At 39.7% G+C, this 22842-nt stretch overlaps 4 protein-coding genes across 5 annotated transcripts; 2 read left to right on the top strand and 2 right to left on the bottom strand.

The window, feature by feature from the left end:
• The first annotated feature begins 224 nt into the window (after window positions 1-224).
• LOC103435781 (probable indole-3-pyruvate monooxygenase YUCCA8) lies at window positions 225-2316 on the top strand. The gene is made up of 3 exons (XM_008374195.4): window positions 225-1068; window positions 1195-1566; window positions 1783-2316. The coding sequence occupies exons 1-3, from the start codon at window positions 397-399 to the stop codon at window positions 2008-2010; spliced, it is 1272 nt and encodes a 423-aa protein (XP_008372417.1). The 5' UTR covers window positions 225-396; the 3' UTR covers window positions 2011-2316.
• A 4840-nt stretch (window positions 2317-7156) lies between these two features.
• On the top strand, window positions 7157-15000 carry LOC103435780 (glutaredoxin-C5, chloroplastic). Of its 2 annotated transcripts, XR_011580594.1 has the most exons (6): window positions 7157-7697; window positions 7830-7903; window positions 8337-8411; window positions 8650-8795; window positions 9645-9671; window positions 14677-14822. XR_011580594.1 is itself a non-coding variant. In XM_029102551.2 (5 exons), the coding sequence occupies exons 1-5, from the start codon at window positions 7408-7410 to the stop codon at window positions 14751-14753; spliced, it is 543 nt and encodes a 180-aa protein (XP_028958384.2). In that variant the 5' UTR covers window positions 7157-7407; the 3' UTR covers window positions 14754-15000. The 2 variants fall into 2 exon arrangements, 1 of the variants encoding a protein (XP_028958384.2); XM_029102551.2 differs by lacking the exon at window positions 8650-8795 and having other exon boundaries at window positions 14677-15000.
• On the bottom strand, window positions 14833-16010 carry LOC103409159 (probable glutathione S-transferase). The gene is made up of 2 exons (XM_008347972.4): window positions 15517-16010; window positions 14833-15430 (listed from the first exon to the last, which is right to left on the bottom strand). Exons 1-2 carry the CDS (start codon window positions 15823-15825, stop codon window positions 15071-15073), a joined length of 669 nt encoding a protein of 222 aa, XP_008346194.1. The 5' UTR covers window positions 15826-16010; the 3' UTR covers window positions 14833-15070.
• Window positions 16011-19964: 3954 nt separating this feature from the next.
• LOC103428021 (glutathione transferase GST 23-like) lies at window positions 19965-21277 on the bottom strand. Its single transcript, XM_008366112.4, has 2 exons — window positions 20757-21277; window positions 19965-20583 (listed from the first exon to the last, which is right to left on the bottom strand). The coding sequence occupies exons 1-2, from the start codon at window positions 21066-21068 to the stop codon at window positions 20224-20226; spliced, it is 672 nt and encodes a 223-aa protein (XP_008364334.2). The 5' UTR covers window positions 21069-21277; the 3' UTR covers window positions 19965-20223.
• Between the last annotated feature and the right edge of the window lie 1565 nt (window positions 21278-22842).

The raw sequence follows: 22842 nt of genomic DNA, 5'->3' as shown, positions 1-22842 counted from the left end.
AATTGCAAAAAAATATTCCAAGTCTCTTGAATATTTTTATGCAAGATCTAATAAAATAATATTAGGAAATATTGTTTATTATTATTTTTTTAAATAAACAAAAAACAAATGCTTATGATTTGGAAGTGCATTTAACTCCCCACACTCCTATCACATGCACTTCTCATCTATATAAGCACCCCCCACCCCCTCCTCTCCCTCCAAACCAAACTCACACTCTATTGTCTACATTTGCAAACCTCAACTTACAAAACCTTTTCAAAATTCTCAAGATCTTTGATCTATTTTCAACTACAACAACAAACAATCCCAAATTGTGTTGTGCTTAAAACCCATTACTCAAAATCCCACAAAATTCACACTTTTAGTGTTTGAACTACTTCTTTGATCATAAACATGGAGAACTTGTTTCGATTAGCGGATCATGAAGATTTCTTTGCTCGCCGTTGTATCATGATCAATGGTCCAGTCATAGTTGGGGCCGGACCATCAGGTTTGGCAACGGCAGCCTGTCTCAGAGACCAAGGAGTACCCTTTGTCGTCCTTGAGAGAGCCGAGTGCATAGCATCACTATGGCAAAAACGTACCTACGACAGGCTCAAACTTCACCTTCCAAAAGCATTTTGCCAACTCCCCAAGCTTCCATTCCCAGAAGACTTCCCTGAGTACCCAACAAAACGACAATTCATCGACTACCTTGAGTCATACGCAAAACACTTTGAGATCAACCCAAAGTTCAATTCCTGCGTTCAATCAGCAAGGTACGATGAGACAAGCGGTTTCTGGAGAGTCAAGACCGTTACCTCAACCGAGTCGACCCGGTCCGAGGTTGAGTATATTTGCAGGTGGCTCATAGTGGCCACAGGCGAAAATGCTGAGTGTGTCGTGCCAGAAATCGATGGCTTGTCGGAGTTTGGGGGTGAAGTTATTCACGCTTGTGAGTACAAGTCTGGTGAAAATTTCAGGGGAAAGAAAGTGCTTGTTGTTGGGTGTGGAAACTCCGGCATGGAAGTCTCTCTTGACCTCTGCAACCACAATGCCTTCCCATCAATGGTGGTTAGAAGTTCGGTAAGTCTTCGATAAAAGTACTTTAAAACTAAAAAACAAAATGGTTATTAAACGAGGCATTAATTTTCTTTAATAAGTTTTAATATTTAATGGGATTCTAATAATTCTTGCTCTGTTTTTTTACAGGTTCATGTTATGCCTAGAGAAATCTTCGGAAGATCGACGTTCGAATTGGCGGTTTTCTTGTTAAAATGGCTTCCAGTTTGGTTGGCTGACAAGTTCCTGCTGATGTTTTCATGGTTAGTGCTCGGAAGCATTGAAAAATACGGGCTGAAAAGGCCATCCATGGGACCAATGGAGATGAAGAACGTTGAAGGAAAAACCCCTGTTTTGGACATTGGTGCATTGGGCAAAATCAAGTCCGGTGGAATTAAAGTTGTTCCTGGAATCAACAGGTTCTCAACCGGTCAAGTCGAGCTCGTCAATGGCGAAACCCTCGAAATCGACTCCATTGTTCTAGCCACCGGATACCGCAGCAATGTCCCTTCTTGGCTTCAGGTAAAAAAATGTTCCAAACTCGTCTTTTTCTTTCTTGAAGTTTAAAACTTGGTCGTATACAAAGTCTGTCAAATCACCTGTTGACGTGACAAGTCAACTGAGAATGTTGTGACAAAAAGCGTTTGTATACGACCGTTGATGAGAAAAACTTTCATGGTGACTTCGATTGTTGGTTTTGGACTAGTGACTAATCTTGTTTTGTGCTATGTTTAAAAGGAAGGTGATTTCTTCTCTAAGAATGGATTCCCAAAGCAGCCATTTCCCCACGGTTGGAAGGGAAACGCAGGACTTTATGCAGTAGGATTCACAAGGAGAGGGCTCAATGGTGCATCAAATGATGCCATGAGAATTGCACAAGACATTGGTAATGTGTGGAAAGGAGAAACCAAGCAGGTCAAAAAGAGAACCACAGCTTGCCATAGAAGATGCATTTCCCAGTTCTAAAAATATTTACCTATCCATACAGAAGATTAACCCTACACTTAACTCTCTCATGGTGTAAAAGAAAAAAGAAAAAAATTTACTGTATATCACACAAAGGAAAGAAAACGAACAGATAGCACAGCGACAAAGAGCCCTCTCCAACGGCCCAAGTATTGGAAATGTTTGGGCATTTTTGTATACTGAGGATGATGAGGCTTTTTTTTTTATCTTCTTTTTTATTATTTTTATTTTTTCTTCTGAATTTCCATACAGTTCTCTTGTATCATATTAATCCAATGATCAAGTTCAATCACATATTTCCAATTCTCCTTCTATTGTCTTACCCCATTATCACATACTTTTTAAATACAATTAGAAATGTCAGTCTTATTAAACGATCAGAACTACATACAATACTCAATTCAAATGTTTTTTTTTTATACAATCGATATTCTACTTTAAACTTGTATAGTTTACAAAAATAATGATTCAAACTCAGGTGCCTGGAGAAGTACATCAACGAGTTCCTTCTCCCACTTCCTCTCCACCTTGCATTAATTTTACTTGGTTTTTCATGTGCAAGGTTCCTAATTCTCAGCCAAGAACAACTACTTGAAACAATATAGCTCTAAAAATAGTACTAAATCAGCTTAAACCCATGTTTTCCCCAAAAACCTATTAAAAAAAAGGGAGTTTTAACGAAAAGTCCATGACATTGTTCACTTTAACGAAAAACCATATTTTTACATTAAAAAGTCAAATCTGGTACTATTCACTATACTCTTTATTTTATCCTTATCATTAAAACTCAAAGTTTTCAAACTTTTTTCGTTAGTTTTCTTTAAAAAAAAAAAAGGATAACCCGCTAATTCAAAGTTTTTGAGGTTGGCACTTGCCATAAGCATCCATCATCAGATGGGTAGGACCCATCAATGGAAAAATGCAAACTCAACTCTCTCTCTCTCTCTCTCTCTCTCTCTCTCTCTCTCTAGATAATTAGCCAAACACCATTCCCTTTAACAACTATTATCTTCGAGGTTTGACCAACTAAATGATCAAATAAAAATACAAGTTTATTAAGCCTCTGTTGCCTCTGCACATGGATAGGAGCCACAAAGCCCTTCATGAAAATTACTTACAGTTAAATCTTCTCTGTAAAACAATATCTAGAAATTGAAGGAATGCAGTTCAAATCTTTTACCTTTTGGAGTGATAATTTGTAATGTTGTGTGAGAATTAATTGTTTAAACATATTTAATTAGGTAAAGGAAGCCAATAACTATACCTTTCTGCCAGAATACTAATGTATTTGGCTGGTAATCATTTCTGAAAAACTTTTAAATGGCTCAGGTAGGAGGAAAAGGGGAGGGCATTATGCATATAATGATATTAGCAGAAAGCTAAAGCTTATCGAACAGATGATGAGGTTAGTGTTATGGATAAACTTTTGAGTGTGATGGTGGGACGATCATGTGATGTATACTAATTCACATGTTATAATATCAATAGATAACATGATTGGTAATACATGAATTTAGGGTATAGAATTGTTGATAAATATATACAAGCATTATAGCATGAATGGTAAAACTGGTACGTCAACCAAGAAGTACTCGGTGGTTGGGCAATAGATTAGGAAACTATATTTGGATATGGCATACGTATGATAATGACTAAGAAGTTATGAAGGGATATTGATAGTAGTACAAAATGAGCTGGTTCTATTCTGGACGTGAATAAAACAACTCAAATTCCTATCATCCACAGAAAAATATTTGTATCTGCAGCCACCCATAAAGTTTGTTTTCTGTGAAAAAATATATCCAACAATCTGTTCTTACACTGTTACACATTCTATGCTTCACCATTCTGGTAAAGACAATATGTCACCCTCAGTATTTGTTAACTGAATCAAAGGGGACAAAAAACTTCTTTGAATATATCATACTAACTAATTTCCATGTGCCTTTACTTAGTTCTTACCCATTTTATGTTGCAGCAATATTCTCTAGTAACAGAAAATATCAATGTAATTGATTCAATGTACAGAAGACAGATTGTAGGACAAATTTACACAAATAGAAACCAGGCTATCAGTATCTTCCGTTTTCTGTACAAAGACAAAAGATCAGATATAGCTAGGAATGTCATTGTGGAAGTAAAATCAATCACGCATCGAATCAAATGATGGTGATAATGATGCATTGTCATGTAGTTTAAATTTTGCCTACATTAGGAATGTCATTGTGGAAGTAAAATCAAACACACATTGTCATGTAATTCAAATTTTGCGTATATGAAGCAGTGCGTGATTGACTTGAAATACGGTCATAATGATATCGTCTTTGCATGATCAAGTTGACATACATATAATAAGAACATTCACACATATGTTGAGAATGAATTTCATATGTATGGGAGGAGGGACCTTGTATGAGCTTATAAGCAAGTTGAGCTACTCCCCATATTGCCAATCGGTTTTATGGTATAAGCTCAACTCTTTATGGTATCATAGCAAGTTGTCCCACGTGTAAAGTCTAAGTCTAACGGCCACACATGCTCCACGTCATCGATCCATTTGTAACGTGTTAGGCTTGAAAAATCGCCACACGTGAAAGGCCGTGTTGAGAGAGAATGAATCTCACATTGATGAAAGGATAGACTTTGCATGAGTTTATAAGTAAGTTAGGCTATTCTTCGTATTAAGTGCAACCTCAACTTCTTCACTACACACACAAAATCCTATCCATTGAGTCAAAAACTGTATTGAGGCAACGCATCCATTAGGCTTTTGTTTTTCACCAAACAGAAAAAACGAAGTCTCTAAAAAACACCCCACATGAGAACCCCATGCTGCAGCTGATTCAGAATCCCAAAAATGATTTCAATTGAAAGAATGAATGATGCTCTTTCAAGTCTTTCACCACCACAACCTCAACTCACCTGAGGAAACTGAGCCTTTGTTATTTTTTTTTTGTTCTTCTCTCTCTGTTATTTTCCAACATCTTCTTCATAAACGGACATTTTCTGCCAGTAACACTAAAAATAACACATGGGGATGGCCACGGTTCTTCTCTGCCGCAATCACATCACTATTAATTTCTCTTTTGATTGTTGCACAAGTGAAACATCAGACTTTGTGTTCCTTCACATGCCATGTCTATTACAGGCTGGTGTTAGTGGACCTATATGGATCATCGAGGATTTTGGATCTTAAGTAAAAGATATGCATCACTTCATTTCATTTGGGCCAGTAGGGTTTCTGATCATAACCCTAAATATATCAATCAGGAACAGGCAGCAAATTAAGACAGAGTCTGAAATTAGCCAATAAAGTGGTAGATTCTCTTTCAAATGTCATGTTGCTTTCACGAACTCCATCTGCATGCACTGTTTAGTACTTTCCAAGTACAATTGAATTGAGTGGTGCAGTGGTTTGCTGGAATCTAGATTCTGTTTGAAAGAGGCTGTCACATAGTTAGTCTCTTTAAATGTCATCCATACATCTTATGTTTTCTTTTTCGGTTTTTCTGTAAGAATTTATCGTTAATAGTCAAATGTTAACTTTTAGATTCATAATTAACAGGTTTTATAAAAGCTTTTAAATATAGCAAAACATTCACATCAACATACGAAGATACCCTCCAAAATAAAATAAAAAACAAACAAAACACCAAAGAGATGGCGTTTTCTATTCTTTCTTTTTTTTTCTTTTCATTTTAGGGTATTGATTATTGTCCTCTCCCAATATAGAAAAGTAAAAAGAGGAGCATGGTAAATTTTTATTCATTTCTTAGTTGATAAAACCCTCTCTATTTGAGGGTAGTTAGGTCTTTTCAAGATGAGTTTTGGCTATATTTAAATTTTTTTATAAAAATTGAGATGTATGAATTTAGGGACAAACAAATTTTGGCTATAAATGATAAAAACTGACATTTATCATTTTGAGGGTATAGTTAGCAAAATCCTCAAATCTATCAAAATTAGAACTGACATTTACCATTAGGTTTTGAGGGTAGTTAGGTATTTTCAAGTGGAGTTTTGGCTATATTTGAAATGTGGGACATAAACTGCCATTTTCCATGATTGAGGTTGTGCCATTCCCATATGGACCATGCACGCACAGAGTCACTGACTACTCATGCAGTGAAGAGACGAGTGCAAGTCCTTTGCAACCCTAAGCCTGAAACCAGCCAGCAATGAGTCCCTGACCATGCAGCAAGCCTTGCCGAACACAGAGACACAATTCATACATTTGTTGTATCATTATTTATCATGCTTTGGTTTGGAATTAAATAGCAGCGAGACAGAAAATTGATGGGGTTCTTGGCTTTACTAAGATATGCATGGATATCTGATGAAGATGCAATTTAATAATAAGGAAAATTTGGTAAATAGGCACATTTTGTTATGAAAGCAGATCATACACATTTTACAAATACGAAGGAGCTGATATCATAGTTTGTCATCATCTATTTGGGGATATATTGACGAGGAGGAAGACTTAGATGTCACCAGTCACGTGATAAGTGTTATACTCACATGACCAGGATACAGAGGAGAAAGACTCTGTCGTCGCTGGTCACATAATCCTATACTTACATTAGTCGGATATAGAGGAGGTTGTCAACGGTTAAGTGATGAATCCTATACAGTATACACACATGGGGGTGTACTTGATGACCTCCAAGAATCCACTAATCTAGAAGGACAAAGCCTACAATAACATACAAAGGTGATCGTAGTTGTACAAGCAAAATGGTTATATCTATTGCTTGAAATACACAAATATAAAAATGTATAACTTATCTAACACTGCTTTTTATTCTTTCTTAGAAAATAAAACTCTATGTAAGACGTCTGATATTGATTAAAAAATGAACATGCATAAATGTTATTGAAAATGCATCTGCAAAATGTCTGGATGTATTGTTGGCAAGATATTAACGGAATGTTTATAGTACATGTTTTTTTCTAAGAACGAATGTTTGTTCAATAGCCGGATTATCACCCGAAATTATCCAAGTGTTTATTTCTGGTAGAAAGAGGGAGTTAAATCTTTATCAAAATTGAGAAGATAAAATAAAGAAGGGGACCTAGGCCCAAAGAAACATACAAGCTCCCAAAGATGGCCCTTATACAAAAACCTAAAGGTCCATAAGTCCATATCTTCTTGCAGGTCAATGCTTTGCATCTGTGGCTTTCGTTCTCCCCAGTCCAACCGCCTAAAGCCTTGGAGAAATTTTATTTCTCCTTCACCGGTTGTACAGCTTTTCACCTTTGCATTCTCATTTCTCACACAAAAAAAGGCGGAGGAAGCAAGCAAAGTGAGCGGTAGATAGGCCGAAAAGCCAAGCAAAAAGCTCCCAAGAAAGCTGAAGCCACAGACGGAGAGAGAGAGACACAGCAGCAACAGCAATGGCAGTCTCATACAATCTCACCAATTTCGCATCCGTTTCTCTAAATTCAGCTCGCATTCTTTCTTCTGCAAACAAGTCATCCATTTGCTCTCTTCCCCTCAGCAACAATAACAGTACGGGAGGCAGCTCGAGCACCAGCCTTTCCAGCGTCCATGGCAGCTCGAGACGATGGAGACCCATGTCGGTTCAGGCCATGGCTTCCTCCTCCTTCGGGTCTCGGCTCGAAGAGAGCGTTAAGAAGACGGTGGATGAGAACCCAGTTGTCGTCTATTCCAAAACTTGGTGTTCGTGAGTGCATCTTATCAAATCTCCTGTGCTTTTAAATTTCGTAAATTTGCAGTTTGGGTGTTTGATCTTGGTGTAAATTTGGTTTCTTTTCGAGAAATTTTGAATTCGGTTTTTTGGAAATTGTGTTTGAAGATACTCGTCTGAGGTGAAAACGTTGTTCAAAAGGCTTGGCGTGGAGCCGATCGTGATTGAATTGGATGAACTGGGTACGAATTTTTTACCATTACATGGCAATGCTTGAGTTTGCAGTTCAGTCCTTAGATTTAATGTGAATGTTAATTGAGCTTTAGTTTTCTGTGTTTCACAATGTGGTAGAATATTTGGAATAGAAAATTTGATGGTAGGCTTGCTGAACATGTGTAGAAGGTGTGAATAGTGAATAGTATTCGAGATCAACGTGTGAGCTCCATTCGCCTTTCGAACGGAAAGGTTGTAGGAATGTCCTCACGTTTCTGGGGATTTCAGAATGGTCGAAATAATGCTTCTAGAATCAAGAAAATAAGTTTGCTTTTATACACTAAGTTCAAAGGTTTTTGTTCCCCGAATTTAATAGGTTACGCATCTGTTTGGCTTTGTTTTAATGTTGAAGAATCGTGTTTGATTCCATCGCTGAATTTGAAAGCTATTTCTCTTGTTCAGGTCCCCAAGGGCCACAGCTACAAAAGGTATTGGAGCGGCTTACAGGACAACATACTGTCCCAAATGTTTTTATTGGTAAGCAACTCTTTGTAATTCTTAGTTAATCTAAAAAATCTCGAACATGTTCAATTTACAACCTGAGCTCCCATCCTTGGATTCATTTGATGGATCCAAGGGTGGACCGGTATTTTAGGCTACTTATGCTGCGGCTCCACGTAGCTTAGAAAGAATATTTATTCTAGAAAGTATCTCAACGAGATGTTTATTGCAATTTTGTACAATTTCAGTTGTCCTTAATACTTATTATACACAGTTGCTGATAAGTGCAACGGTATCACCCATTGTTGATGAAGAATGTAATCTTTGAGCAACAAATTGTTTATCACCTCCAACAAAACTAGAGTCGTTGTCTTGTGGATGTTATCTAGATGTAGTTCGGCGTTGAATGTTAACGAAAAGGTGAATTGCTGAATCCTTTTTTCTCTTCTCGTCTCAAATACGCAATCTTCCTTTTATACATTCTTTTCTCCACACTCACTCTCAAGGTTATGTTCCCTTCATTTTTTCTCTTTTCAAACACTGAATCTCACCCTCCAAGGTTACAAACAAAAGTAAAGACTAAAGAAACCTCCTTGAACTCTCTTTTCACTCTTTATTTTGTTACTGAGCAATTGCCGGAATAGAAATGAAAATTCTTGGGTCCTTTAACAATTTGGCGATATCTTGAGTCAATGCTAGAAAATTGTGATATTATCTGTCTCTAGCCCCCTGTTAATGGTCACTCAGTGAAAGGTCTGAGTCAGTATTTGCTTTATACTTTAGAAGTTGTTAAATGTAAATCTCATAATGGATAAAAAAAATTCAAGATCAAGCAATACGGTAAGGTTTAATTAGAAAAGAAATTTTCATTTTGTTAGATTTTGACTTCAAGAGGTCGCACTTGGTGCGATGGCAAGTGCCTTCGCCCATGAGCGGTAGGTCTCGGGTTCGAGACTTGGGAGCAGCCTCTCCATAAATGGGGGTAAGGCTAGCCGACATTCACCTCTCCCAGACCCTGCGTAAAGCGGGAGCCTTGTGCACTGGGTACGACCTTTGTTAGATTTTGACTTCACAGTAATCCCATCCTCAGTACGATTTCTCAACAGTAGCTTCATTCACTAATAGGCACTATTTGAAGAAAGATATTACCGACTAATGGGTTCGAACACATTATAAGTTTTTCACATTGCAATTTCTACTATTGATCTTAATGGTTGTTTACTAATAAATTAGTAATAGAAGCTCATACTTCTGTTCCTTTCCATGCAGGTGGGAAACACATTGGTGGTTGTACAGGTATCATATTCTTACATGAATGGTCGTCTTTTATGGCACTGGTTTTTAGCAAAACAGTTTTGCATTTTGTTTTTCCTTTTTTTGTATTTTTCACGAGTGGGCAATTGATTATACACTCTTAAAAACATAGAAGACCAATGTGACAAGAAAGTTAAGAAACACAGGCAAATATGTAGTGACCATCTCCAACAGCCTAGTGAAATGAGACTTTCTGGCTACTTTAACAAAAAATGCAGAAAAACCAAATCTCCGACAGGCTAGCTAAATAACTAGCTATCTTAACTTTGTGAATATTAACTAGCTAGAAGGCACCGGAGGGGGATCATTCGGAGCCTCAGTACTGGACAGAACCCTAGAAGGAGGAGGCATCAGAGGTTGATCATTTGGAGCTTCATTACGCGGTACAGCCCCAGAAGACGAAGGCAATAAATGCCTTTGGAACAAACCCACAAATCTCTGATGATCAAGTAAAACCTGACCATCAGATTCCTTCATCTGGTCAAGCTTCCTCTTCATGTTTGTAGCATAGTCATGGGCGAGCCGGTGCAACTGTTTATTCTCATGCTTGAGCCCTCTAATCTCCTGTTTGAGACTCATCACTTCAGCCGCCAATGATTCAACTTGGCGGGTTCAAGCAAATAGGCGTTGGGCCATATTAGACACAGAACCTGCACACTGAACACTAAGAGCCAGAGAATCCTTAACAGCCAACTCATCAGACCGTTTGGAAAGTAGTCTGTTATCTTTGGGAGTGAGAAGGTTCCTGGCCACTACTGCAGCGGTCATATCATTCTTCATCACGGAATCCCCAACGGTAAGAGGACCAGCAGGGGAGACGAAGGATGGACGCCATATGTTGTCTGGAGAAGGCGGGGCTGCCTCTTCAACAAGGTTCAAGTCAAAACGACGGTCGGAGGGGCCAGACATTTTCAAAGGTGTAGAAGAGAGAAGAGGTCGGACAAATCAAGATCTTAGAAGTGCAAGAATGGAGATTCTACTGGTGGATATTCAAGTGTGCTTTGGAACTTAATGTCAGCCTCTATAAAAATCTGCACTCGACGAAGCTTCAGAAATCGAAGAGGCGTTTGCTTTCTCAAAAGCTGGGCTGCTCAGAGACCACGAGGGTCGATCTCAGAAATTGAAGAGGCGTTTGCTTTCTCAAAAGCTGGGCTGCTCAAAGACCACGAAGGCCGATCTCAGAAATCGAAGAGGTTTGCTTTCTCAAAAGCTGGGCTGCTCAGAGACCACGAGGGCCGATCTCAGAAATCGAAGAGGTTTGCTTTCTCAAAAGCTGGGCTGCTCAGAGACCACGAGGGCCGATCTCAGAAATCGAAGAGGCACCTACTTTTCCAGCCTTGTCAGCACCTGTCACATGCACACTCAGCTTTGCAGAAATTATGGGCATTCTGTCGAAGATTTCTGGCGAAGTAGAAAGCACATGAATCGTACTGTTCAATCACCCACTTCCCACACGCAACAGTAGCTCATGGGTACCACATATAACTTTGCCAAAGTTCTCTGACAAAGTTGAGACTACTTTTCTAGCCTTGTCAGCACCTGTCACACGCACACTCAGCTTTGCGGAAATTATGGGCATTCTGTCGAAGATTTCTGGCGAAGTAGAAAGCACATGAATCGTACTGTTCAATCACCCACTTCCCACACGCAACAGTAGCTCATGGGTACCACATATAACTTTGCCAAAGTTCTCTGACAAAGTCGAGACACGTGAAGCTTGCAACTCTCACTACATCGCTCTGACCAAGAAGGGTAAAAGAATAGCAAAGAAACAACACTAACAAAGTTTAGACACATAAATTTTGAAGGCCTAGCTACCATATTATTACCCACAAGGGTAAAGGAACAATACCACTGCTGGATAATTGGAAAGTCCCGGTGTGTCAACCTCTGTGCTTCATGGCAAGGTAGACTAGCAAACATGCCCAACCTTTACTCACATTCGAGAAAACACTCCCAACAAGATTGCTTGCCCAAAATCGAAGAGGCATCGCCCTCCGAATCTCGAGAGCCAGACTCCCAACATGATTACTTTCTCAAAAATCGAAGAGAGGGTAAAGGAACAGTACCACTGCTGGATAATTTGAAAGTCCCTGTGTGTCAACCTCTGTGCTTCGTGGCAAGGTAGACTAGCAAACATGCCCAACCTTTACTCACATTCGAGAAAACACCCCCAACAAGATTGCTTGCTCCAAAATCGAAGAGGCACCGCCCTCCGAATCTCGAGAGCCAGACTCCTAACATGATTACTTTCTCAAAAATCGAAGAGAGGGTAAAGGAACAGTACCACTGCTGGATAATTGGAAAGTCCCTGTGTGTCAACCTCTGTGCTTCGTGGCAAGGTAGACTAGCAAACATGCCCAACCTTTACTCATATTCGAGAAAACACTCCCAACTCCCAACATGATTACTTTCTCAAAAATCGAAGACACCGCTCTCCGAATCTCGAGAGCCAGACCCCCAGCATGATTGCTTTCTCAAAAATCGAAGAGGCATCATTCTCCGAATCTCGAGAGCCAGATCCCCGACAGGATTGCTTGTTCGAAAACCGAAGAGGCACCACTTTCCCAACTTCAAGAGCCGGATCTCCTTGGATAAAGCTTGTCTGTAATCTTCACACGCAACATCAGCTTTCCAGATACCACAGACCACTTTTTCAAAGTGCTCTGACAGAGTTAAAACTTGTGAAGCTGGCAGCTCCCACTACCGTGCTATGACCAAGCAGGGTAAAGGAATAGCATTATTACTTGATGTTAGGGAGACTCCTATATATGTCGACCTCCATCCCCAACGGACAGGCAGACCTGCAAAAATGCTCAACCCTTCCTCTTATCTGAGAGGGCACTCCCAACGAAGCCTTTCGAAATATTCAGCTTTCTTTCCCCCCGATAATACCTCTGTAAACAAGCTATACTAGAGCAAGAATATCTCATATCATCAGGGTTAAAAGCAAGAGTATCTCATATCATGTTTTTTCCCTGTCTTTTCCTTTGGCCTTGTTCTTACCTGCAAGACAAGGAGAAAGAGAGCAATCAATCAGCACTTGGAATCAAACTTCCAGCCAGGAACTGACTGCCTGGAACCCCTTACCCTGGCATTGCTCTCGAGTACTCATCTTCAACATCTTATGCTTCCAGGGAAGATACCGCATCTTCCTGAAGAACAGATAGGGCAAGTGAGAAGGATATAAGGAAGCATGTGGAGACAAGCGTAACAGCACACGTGCCGATACATCCACTACTCTGTCAAAAGCAAAAGTATCCCATATCAGCAGGGTCGAACGTACTCTAGATTTGATGGACTTGTTTTGACCCTCAAATTCTTCAGTCGGCCTTATACTTTGGAGGAAACCAGAAAACCCTCCAGCCCAGTTCAAGAATAAGCCTGTGGAAAGTTACTTCTTCAAAAGCAAAAGTATCCCATATCATCTCTTCTCATTTTTCTTCTCTTTATCCTTCATGCTGCCTGCAAGATAGGGAGAATGTGAACAATCAGCCGGAGCTCTGATTGCTTACCTTGTCTGTTACCTCTTTCAGCAGATCCCCTAGCTCGGCGACTTGGGGGACTCCTACTACATGGTTTGTATCGCGCTTGACCAAGCCTGAAACTACAAGTAAGCTTCAAGTGACATTGATACATTACCTTGTGCATCTCCACCAGTTACAGATACCACCCCTGGATGGAGGAAGAGTACTTCCAGAGAAGATTCCACATCTACCTATGAGACAGATAAGGAAAGTCAAGCCGATATCACACTCGGTACTTAGAAGTTTCGTGGTTACGAGATCATTCTCCCACAATATTTCCTAACGTCATTTGTACTAAATCATTCACTTGTACTCCCTAAAGGAGAGCTTGAACCTATGTACTTGTGTAAACCCTTCACAATTAATGAGAACTCCTCTATTCCGTGGACGTAGCCAATCTGGGTGAACCACGTACATCTTGTGTTTGCTTTCCTATCTCTATCCATTTATATACTTATCCACACTAATGACCGGAGCAATCTAGCGAAGATCACAAAAAGTGACCGTTTTCGCTACCTAGGATCTATCTTGCAAGAGAACGGAGAATTAGATGGAGATCTCAACCATAGAATACAAGCTGGATGGATGAAGTGTAAGAGTGTATCCGGCGTGTTGTGTGATCGTCGTAGGCCACTGAAGCTCAAGGGAAAATTTTATAGGACGGCAATAAGGCCAACGATGTTGTATGGCACAGAATGTTGGGCGGTGAAGCATCAACACGTACACAAAATGGGTGTAGCGGAGATGAGGATGCTTCGTGGGATGTATGGGCACACGAGAAAGGATAAGATTGGGAATGAGGATATCCAAGGTAAAGTAGGAGTAGCCAAAATTGAAGGAAATATGAGAGAAAATCGGTTCCGGTGGTTTGGACATGTGCAAAGAAGGCCTACTGACGCTCCGGTTCGAAAATGTGACTACGGGACAGAAGTTCAGGGCCGAAGGGGTAGAGGAAGACCTAGGAAAACTTTGGAAGAGGCCCTAAGAAAAGACTTGATTACTTGGATCTAACGGAGGACATGACACAAAACCGAGCGCAATGGCGTTCTAGGATTCATATAGCCGACCCCACTTAGTGGGAAAATGCTTTGTTGTTGTTGTTGTTGTTGTATTGAAAACTATACAATTACACTGTTCGTGGGCTTCAAGAGAAAAGGGCTTGGGTTGTTTAGGAAAATAAATATTTTAACTTAAGCTAAAATAGTTAGTATTGTTGGAACGTGGTGGCTAGCCAAATTAACATGTGGGTCATTTGGCTAGCTACAATAACAAAAATTTAGCTAGTATTGTTGAGATGCCCGAACTCGTCTCTTTTTGGGTCAACAGTTGTATATCTTTATGTCGGCCGTGCTGGCTAGTTATAAAATCTTCCGTGACAAAGGAAAATCTTAAAAAGAACAAAGTTAAAACAAAGGGAAGCTATTTTAATGTCTAATGTTGCTCTTACTTCTGATATGCAGACACAGTGAAGTTATACCGAACAGGTGAACTCGAAACTTTACTCTCAGAAGCGAGTGCTAAGAATACACAAAGCTAAGCTCCACAACCCAGCATGCATTCACTTACAGAGCCTGATCTCCTCGCAGTCTGATTATTCGAAAGAAAAGGACGCCCAATTTCTACCTCGACGAATTTCATTGATCAGAGAAAGTACACTGTGAATGCAAATTCATTTTCATAAAACCCTTATGATTCGACAGTTAATGTAGGGTTTTTGAAGATTACACTGGATGTGGTTGAAACTATTGAGGTATGGAATGCACAAGCTATTGCATATTTTTTTTTATATATGATATGACTCCTTACTTTTGAACCTTTATTCGTGTTTGGTTCTTGTATATTAAGACTTGGGTATCAAGAATTCGCTGGCTTCGTAAACTTCTCCCTTAGGCGTTTAAAATAGGCCAGCAGTTGACTTGGATCAGGATAATTTCCTTTGATCCCAGGAACTTCCTTGAAATTTTTAATCCATGCGTGCAAGCGTGGGAAGCTATCGACGTCCAGCACTTTTACACCAGCCGTTTCTTCCATGACCTCAAACCAGAATGCAATCCATCCAAAAGATAAGTCTGTCATTCCGATCTCATTTCCGTCAAAAAACTTCTTCTCACCAAGGCCATGCTCTTCTAAGATTCTCAGATGTTCTTGGGCATCTTTTACTGCTCTTGCTAGCTCTTCGCCAACAGATTTGTAGAATCTAATAAAGTTTTGCTTCTGAATTACACAAAAGAAAACTAGTCAGTGAAGACATCGTATTATGTCAAAGGGGGGTAGAGTCCGCGGGGGGCGGGTAGGATTACCTTGTCGTCTCCAAACTTCGTCCAAAACCGAGCCACGGCCCTTGCGTGAGGGTCATTTGGCAGTAGAGCGTTCTGCGGCCATGTCTCGTCGATGTACTCGAGAATAATCATGGACTCTGCAATAGTTTTTCCTCCATGGACAAACACCGGAACCTTCTTATGCACCGGGTTATGGCGAAGAAGCAAATCAGTCTTGTTAAAAATGTCCTCTTCCAGATACTCATATTTGATACCCTTGAGATTCAGAGCCCATATAACCCTGTAAACATATGGACTTGTCCAGAATCCTATTACCTTCACTTCCTCCATATTCTTCTTGCTTGTGGTTGTCTTCTTACTCTGGTCTGGAGGATGCAATATATTGCTGGTTGGATGCAGTTCAAACTTGCGTGGGCTCCAAGCAGTTTGTAAAGGAGGTTACATGGAGATTACGAATTGTAATGCCGTCTTATTTGACCATAAGTAATAACCTACCACTTTGTCTTAGTCTTGTTGGTTCATGTATCTGAGATAGACAGATATATATAATTTAATTTAATTCTAACAACTCTAATTTCTTTTCCGCACAAATCAAAAGTCCAGATTTTTAGATCCTTAAGCTCCAGACACTAGTGGATCCAATGTTGGAAATTCATGCTCTCGGAGTTATACGTGGCAGAGAAACGTTGGTGGTCTTGGGGAACACTCAAATTACTTTGAAAAGTCATCTCATTTGGTCAGAAGGCCAAGAATAAATAATTAACTTCTTGTTAAATTCTCAAGGAAATTTCAAAGCATTGTGTATTCATAGAACCATAACACATATGGGGCCAAAGGCTTGAAGAATTAAGAACACAAATTCAACAAAGAAAATGGAAAAAGTGAAACTGCTGTTCGGAACTTGGCCTAGTCCATATCAATAATTGTAAGAGTGACAAAGATAAGGATCCAAGTGAAGAACATATCAAGAGCACAGATGTAATCCAGGTGGTTAGCTTACATTGCAAGATTAAAAAACCGTTAAAACAGTATAAGTGTACACTGTAAAATATTACTTGATCATTAAGGAAAATACGAGTTTTTTTCTCTCATACACTCTCGAGCTCTCTCTGTTTTCTGCAGAATTCTTTCTTCATCTTCATCAATATTTCTTCAATCTTTACAATAATAAGCCTTGAACGAGTGAATCTAAAGACAAAATAATAACCTAACATTCCATCTCTAAACTCCCCAACTGTTAAATCCCTGAGGGGAAAAATAAAAACTCAAATAAAAACAATAAAAGTTTACGTGTTGATCAGTTGGATGCTTTCCTCTTGTAACATGCATGTGTAGACAAATGAAAGATAAATCACATTTTCACATGAAAACACCTTATCATGCATAAACTAATTGGGCCAAATAACACAATTACACCAAGAGTTCTACCAGCGTATAGTTGTTAACAAAATTAAACACATAGCAGGAAACCGAAATGCTTAATTAGCAAGGTAATACAACGAATGTGCAACATATATTAATTAGCTTTGAGCTCTAACCTCTCGTGGCCGCAGTTCTAACGGAAACAAAATTAAATTGGGCATGTGTTCAAGTGCTCCCATCGATAAAGGCCTTCTATTGATATCAGCTATTTGAAGAAAATTCCACCAAGGTCAGTAAAGTTTCAAATCCTTGTCATGCAACAAAAATATTTGTTTCTTCTTTTGCCTCCTCCAAAAGTCGAACGGCCTTCTATTGATATTGTCCGCTTTGGGCCCCGACCACGTCCTCACGGTTTTGTTTCTGAGAACTCATGAGCAACTTCCCAGTGGGTCACCCATCATGGGAGTGCTCTGGCCACCTTCTCGCTTAACTTCGGAGTTCCGACGGAATCTGAAACCAGTGAGCTCTAAAAAAACCTCGTGCTAGGTAGGGATAGGAATATACATTTAAGGATCACTCCCCTGGGCGATGTGGGATGTTACAATCCACCCCCCTCAGGGGCCCGATGTCCTCGTCGGCACACCACGGCCAGGGTTAGGCTCTGATACCAATTTGTCACATTCCGGCCCGGGGCAGATCACTTCCCGGGCTCGCTCCATCACCGTAGCACAATATTGTCCGCTTTGGGCCCCGACCACGCCCTCACGATTTTGTTTCTGGGAACTTATGAGCAACTTCCCAATGAGTCACCCATCATGGGAGTGCTCTGGCCACCTTCTCGCTTAACTTCAAAGTTTCGACGGAATCCGAAGCCAGTGAGCTCCCAAAAGGCCTTGTGCTAGGTAGGGATGAGAATATACATTTAAGGATCACTCCCCTTAGGGGGGTGGATTGTAGCATCCCACATCGCCCAAGGGAGTAATCCTTAAATGTATATTCCCATCCCTACCTAACACGAGGCATTTTGGGAGCTCATTGGCTTCGGGTTCCATCGAAACTCCGAAGTTAAGCGAGTAGCGCGCGAGAGTAATCCCATGATGGGTGACCCACTAGGAAGTTCTTGTGTGAGTTCCCATTAACAAAACCGTGAGGGCGTGGTTGGGGTCCAAAGCGGACAATATCGTGTTATGGTGGTGGACTCGGGTCGGGATGTGACAAATGGTATCAGAGCCTAACCCTGGCTGTGGTGTGCCGACGAGGAAGTCGGGCCCCTAAAGGGGTGGATTGTAACATCCCACATCGCCCAGGGGAGTGATCCTTAAATGTATATTCCCATCTCTACCTAGCATGAGGCTTTTTGGGAGCTCATTGGCTTCGGGTTCCATCGGAACTCCGAAGTTAAGCGAGTAGCGCACGAGAGTAATCCCATGATGGGTGACCCACTGGGAAGTTCTTGTGTGAGTTTCCATTAACAAAATTGTGAGGGCGTGATTGGGGCCCAAAGCGGACAATATCGTGCTACGGTGGTGGACCCGGGCTGGGATGTGACAAATGGTATCAAAGCCTAACCCTGACCGTGGTGTGCCGACGAGGATGTCGGGCCCCTAAGGGGGATGGATTGTAACATCCCACATCGCCCAGGGGAGTGATCCTTAAATGTATATTCCCATCCCTACCTAGCACGAGGCCTTTTGGGAGCTCATTGCCACTCCGAAGTTAAGCGAGTAGCGCGCGAGAGCAATCCCATGATGGGTGAGCGACTGAGAAGTTCTCGTGTGAGTTCCCATTAACAAAACCGTGAGGACGTGGTCGGGGTCCAAAACAGATAATATCGTGCTACGGTGGTGGACCTGGGCCGGGATGTGACATTATCGTATGTAGTTTGGCGTTAGCTTTTTGCTATTTAATTTTAAGGGTTGAGTGTTAACCAAAAGGTGAATTGCTGAATCCTTTTTCTCGTCTCCAAACTCCCCTTCATTTTCTCTTTTCAGACACTGAATCTCATCCTCCAAGGCTACTAAAAAAGCTAAAGACTAAAGAAAACTCATCGAACTCTCTTTTTCACTTTATTTTGTTACTGACCAATTGCTGGAATAGAAACGACACTTCTTGGGGTTCTTTAACAGTTTGGAGATCTCTTGAGTCAATGCTATAAAATTGTGATATTTGGTTACAAAGATAACCAATGTTTGGGGCAGTTTTAGAGAAGACATGTGGGCTATTCTCATTTGGCCACATTATGAAGTCATTGTCCAAAAAATAAAAGATCAATGTGACAAGAAACTTCAGAAACACAGGCAAATACGTAGGGAGCATCTCCGACAACTTTAAGTAATCAAGGGGAATATTGACTCTTCTCACATAAAATAAAATGGAGAGTGATGTTATCTATACACCTATTTTTATTTTTCACATACATATTTTCAAACTTCAGCATTTGAATCTTAAATTAAAGAAGATCAAATGATAGAGATTAAAAAGATGTGTACAATATATAAAAAAAAAAAGATGTGTGGATATCATTATCCAAAATATATATCATATTTGGATGATTGTTCAATGGTCAACAACACACAATTCAAGGTGCATCTGTACGTCAGCAATGATGTCACAAAAGAATTCAAGAACAGTGATCATGCAAATTAAGTTTTTATTAATGGGTTCTATTACCAATAATTAAAGATGATATATGATATTTTTATGGGAGGCTATTACCCTTTTGTTTTCTAACGCTGACCGCATTCATATATTTTCTCACCTATATGATGTTAATAAAAGCTCTATAATACTGCCACCTAAAAATAAAGAAAACCATGCATATTGTACATTTCAAAGAAGTGTGTTATAGATAATCGATCACTTCGTAGTTTGGTGTGTGATATCTAGTTATCAATCGTTGTGGGGGTTTTATAATGCATTAAAATAGTCAATAATCGGGGATGATTGAAAGTAGCAAAATTATATGTTATGCATGACTGAAAGTAGCAAAATCGTATGTTATTATCACTAGTACATAAGATTTTAAAAGTAACAGTGCATATGTTTATCTTAGTCGTCAAAATGTGTGCAATTTCCACTTTAATTGACTTTTCAAAGTCAATTAGAGAAAAAGAGAAAAGTACACTTCATTATCCATTAGTAGTTTAACAATATTCCTGACCTCTTCTTTGGAATTAAATTTTATTATATGACCAGACGTCTCTCCCTAGCACGAGAAAAAAAAGAGTAGGAATATGGAGACCTTTAACTCCAGTAGGCCATGGGAGTGTATATTTTCTGGAAATTGGACAGTCCAACTAATACAACATGACAAGTAACAAAGAAGTGACACCAGCTAGCACTAGCTACTTAGCTAGTATATATTATTCATGATTGTGCTGAAGCAACAACTGTTGCCCTTCCGCCTTTGAAATAGTTCAACAATGCACTGCGCTCAGGTAGGTTTTCTTTGATTGTTGGGGATTCCTTGAAACTTTGAATCCATGCATGCAAGCGAGGAAAGCTATCTCCTTCAAATACTTTAACACTGGCTGCTTCCTCCAAGACTTCCAGCCACAAAGCCATCCAACCAAATGCTAAATCAGCCAATCCAATATCGTTGCCGCCGAAGAACTTCTTGTTTCCCAGGCCATGCTCCTCCAAGATTTTAAGATTTTCCTGCGCTTCTTTTATTGCTTTCACTTGTTCTTCCCCAGTAGCAAAAAAGAGCCCAATAAAAGCTCGGTTCTATGTTGGACAAAACATTTGGGTCAGTTTGTGTTTAAAATGTTGCGTAGCCAGACAGTCTAATACGTAACTTGGTAAACCATTAATCTCAATAACCTATTTAAATAATAATAACTCATATGCTCAATCACATGGATACCATAACATGCTAAACTAATGTCGAGAGCGATTACCTTGTCCTCTCCGAACTTGGCCCAAAACCGAGCCTCGGCTCTTTGGTGTGGGTCTTTCGGAAGCAAGGGGTTGTGTGGCCATGCCTCTTCAATGTACTCAAGAATGATAATGGACTCAGCAGTTGGTTTCCCATCATGAACAAGAACAGGTACCTTCTTGTGCACTGGGTTGTACTTTAGAAGTTCATCACTCTTGTTGAATAACACATACTCCTCTACATACTCATACTCCACACCCTTGAGCTTTAGTGCCCATATAACCCTATAGACATATGGACTAGACCAGGCTCCTAGTAGTTTCACTCCTGCCATTTTTGTGTTGTGATACCTGATTTGTTATGCTGGGTTTCTAGATCTATTTATACCCCCACAATTAGATCGGCTGCTTGTGCTTCAAGTTCATGGTTTTGGAAATTTAGGGAGGAATTGGCTTCTTTCACATAAAATATTATTGGAAGGTGCATGTGGACGCGAGTGATTTCACTTCTGCCATTTTTGTTATTTTTGTGTTGTGATTCCCTGATTGGTATGCAGGGTTTTTAAGTTTATTTATACCCAACAATCAATTTGGCTGCTTGTGCTTCAAGTACATGGGTTTGGGAATTTAGAGGGGAATTGGCTTATTTCATGTAAATTTTTTTTCACTGGGACATAGCACTTGGTATTACGAAAAATAAATAATTGAGATTGAAAATAAAAAGTTTAACAATTTTGAAAATTAAAATTGAGGACGCACCATAAAATATAATATAATATTCTTAGCTAGCTTAGTCAAGAGTAGATAAGTAACTCACTAGAAGCATAAATGGGGTGCATGTGTACGTTAGCGATGATGTCACACAATAAATCATATATGTATTCATACGCACCGGCCTCTCTTCTGTAGGTAGTTGGAACAAAGACATTTTATTTATTTATTTTGGATTAAAATGTGGCAGATAAATAAGGACATATATTTGCAAGGCCCGGTCAATAGTTCAAGTCACACACTTCTATAATTCATTTTATCCTTGGAAAGTTTGCTTCAATTATGAGTGTAAAAACAATAATACATTTTTGTAGAGTTGGAGAGAACTAGTTGTAGGGCTTACTTGACGTCTCGAGGCATTTTCCGGTCAAATTATGATGAGTTAGACATCGTGCAAGGTACCATTCTCTTCATCTCTTTGAGAACTACAACTTTTGTTTTTGAATCACTCGATTTTGTTGAGTTTTGAAAAAATTATGGCCGTTTAAAGTTGGTGTAGATTTCCGGCCGAATTCCGGCCTTCTTCTTCCTTGGGTCTGGCGACCCATCAAGAATAAGGACATATATTTGCAAGGCCCGGTCAATAGTTCAAGTCACACACTTCTATAATTCATTTTATCATTGGAAAGTTTGCTTCAATTATGAGTGTAAAAACAATAATACATTTTTGTAGAGTTGGAGAGAACTAGTTGTAGGGCTTACTTGACGTCTCGAGGCATTTTCCGGTCAAATTATGATGAGTTAGACATCGTGCAAGGTTCCATTCTCTTCATCTCTTCGAGAACTACAACTTTTGTTTTTGAATCACTCGATTTTGTTGAGTTTTGACAAAATTATGGCCGTTTAAAGTTGGTGTAGATTTCCGGCCGAATTCCGGCCTTCTTCTTCCTTGGGTCTGGCGACCCATCAAGAATAGGGCTTTTGGACCTTTCCTGCCAAGCCCAACCCAAAACCCGTTTCAGTTTTTATTATTTATTTTATTAATTGTTTTAAGTTAAAGGCATTTGGGCCAAATTAGCTAAGGCCCTAAGCCTTTTTATCTAAAAACCCAAAACCCTTAGGCTTAAGGCCTTCGGGCTTTTTGAACCAAGGCCCTAAGCCCTCTCTTCTAAACCTAGCCCACCTAATTAGCTAAACCCTTAACCCTAACGATCCGAATAATCTATTTTGTAAGTCTCGATTTATAGATCATCCTTGAAAAAAATCAATTTAATCCGAAACCAATTGCTTAGTTAGTTGTCATGATGAAATTTCATTTTTTCTTATAGAACAAAGTGTTTGTCAATTTCTTTCAACTCATTTAGATTTCTCAAATATTGTTCCTGAGTTAAAAAAACT

Source organism: Malus domestica, chromosome 05 (assembly GCF_042453785.1).
Source record: "Malus domestica chromosome 05, GDT2T_hap1".
NCBI lineage: Eukaryota > Viridiplantae > Streptophyta > Magnoliopsida > Rosales > Rosaceae > Malus > Malus domestica.
The sequence above is the reverse complement of the archived record's forward strand: the minus strand, read 5'-3'. Positions and strand labels throughout refer to the sequence as shown.